General features: G+C 56.4%; 1 protein-coding gene across 1 annotated transcript in view; it reads left to right on the top strand.

The window, feature by feature from the left end:
- Positions 1-33: 33 nt before the first annotated feature.
- Positions 34-1,765, top strand: part of NDUFS7 (NADH dehydrogenase (ubiquinone) Fe-S protein 7, 20kDa (NADH-coenzyme Q reductase)) — a 2,638-nt gene continuing 906 nt past the window's right edge. Inside the window, exons 1-4 of the mRNA XM_009873566.1 lie at positions 34-122; positions 557-674; positions 892-1,071; positions 1,147-1,195. Coding sequence (XP_009871868.1) covers positions 34-122; positions 557-674; positions 892-1,071; positions 1,147-1,195 — 436 coding nt within the window. The remainder of the gene's footprint in view (positions 123-556; positions 675-891; positions 1,072-1,146; positions 1,196-1,765) is intronic.

Genomic DNA, 1,765 nt, shown 5'->3' with positions numbered 1-1,765 from the left:
GGGGGCTCTGCGGCCGGGTCACACAGAGGAGCGATGGTTTTTCTTTTTCCCAGGCCCGGCTCGGTGACGTCTGTTCCCACTCAGCTGCTCCATCAGACGCCGGTGGCTGATCACGCCGACAGGTAACGTCGGGCCGGACTCCTCGGCTGTGTCCTTCCTCCCACGGGTGGGGGGTCCCAGGCGGAACAGGGGGAGAAAACTGCTCTTCACTGTAGCTCTGGCTGCGTGCGTGTGACAGCCTCTTCCTCACTTCACTTCTTAAAAACGTGGGTTCGCTGGCAGCGTGTGAGCCCTGGAGATGAGCCCCCCAGGCACCCCCCGTACCTGGGGTGCAGTGAACAGAAGGGCTCTCCCCAAGCAACAAACTCCACAGTAGGGGAAAAAAGAACCTGTTGTAAACACAGAATTATGAATGAGGCAGCAGAAGCCGTGAGATTGTCCACAAGCAGTGTACCACGTATTCCGTACGGGATCACAGCTCCCCAGGGCTAATGATTGTGTTCTGCAGTTACACTTACTAGTTGGAGGCTGATACTTCTGCGCTGTTTGTCTTCAGCTCTGTCCAAGTCCAGCAGAAGAGCTCAGCTGTCGTCCAGAAAAAGTCCTACGTCCCCACCAGCAGGGGTGAATATATCGTCACCAAACTCGATGACCTGATCAACTGGGCGCGACGGGTGAGTCCCTGAAGCTGTCCTGCTCGCTGGAGAAAAATGGTGGGAAATGGAGTGGAGGCATCTCCTCCTCGGGACAAAAATAGGTTCGGAATTCTCCACAGGGGAACAGCCAAGCGGTTTCTTGGCCGGTTTTCTTTTGTCTGATCAACTCTCGCTCTGGCAGTCACCTGCCCGGGGTCTCAGCTCTGGCCCGTGAACCCCGTCTCTCCTGCTGCAGAGCTCCTTATGGCCGATGACGTTCGGGCTGGCGTGCTGCGCCGTGGAGATGATGCACATGGCGGCTCCTCGCTACGACATGGACCGCTTCGGGGTGGTCTTTCGAGCTAGTCCTCGGCAAGCCGACGTCATGATTGTGGCCGGCACCCTGACCAACAAAATGGCCCCGGCTCTTCGCAAGGTACGAGCTGCGGCGGACGCCTCACGCGCAGCCACGCGCAGCTGAGCAGCGGTCTGACACATCGGTGTTCTGCAGGTCTACGACCAGATGCCGGAGCCTCGCTACGTCGTCTCCATGGGGAGGTGAGAGCCAGGACGTCGCGTTCGGTTCCCTGGGAGAAATCGTGTGTCTCCACTCGGGTGGGGAGATGAAGGGAAGGGGACCCGTCTCTTGTTTGTATTTCTGATGCCTTAAGTTGTGTAAAGAGGCCTTGTCACAAGTGACACATCAAGCCTCCCTTTGATGAGGGTGAGGACAATGGTGTCCGTCTGTGAACTGCAGAGTCTTCCCAGTGAATGATTCTGGGGTTTTGCAGCTGTTGCAGTCTGGGGGCTTGTATGTGCCCAGAATCTCAGAATTTGTGTTTAGACAAAAGCTTTCGAATTGTTTCTGCTGTGCATCATGAAATCTGAGCTCCATGGAGCCCTGGCCTAGTGGGGCTGATGACTTGTTCATCTCCTGGGGCTGAGGGCCCAGAGGGGCCAGAACGAGTTGTAGAAACGCTCTGCGCAGATGTGGCAAAAGAATAAAAGGGTTTGCAGTAGCAGGGAAGGGCTGTCCCCACGTCAGCTTTGTGAGAGTAATGAAAACGGTTTGGGTCAGTTTGATTCACCTTGAAACGTCGCCCCTGCCGAACCGCCATGGTGTAAACCTG

Source organism: Apaloderma vittatum, unplaced genomic scaffold (assembly GCF_000703405.1).
Source record: "Apaloderma vittatum isolate BGI_N311 unplaced genomic scaffold, ASM70340v1 scaffold26067, whole genome shotgun sequence".
NCBI classification, from domain to species: Eukaryota; Metazoa; Chordata; class Aves; order Trogoniformes; family Trogonidae; genus Apaloderma; species Apaloderma vittatum.
This window is presented reverse-complemented; position numbering and strand designations above follow the sequence as displayed.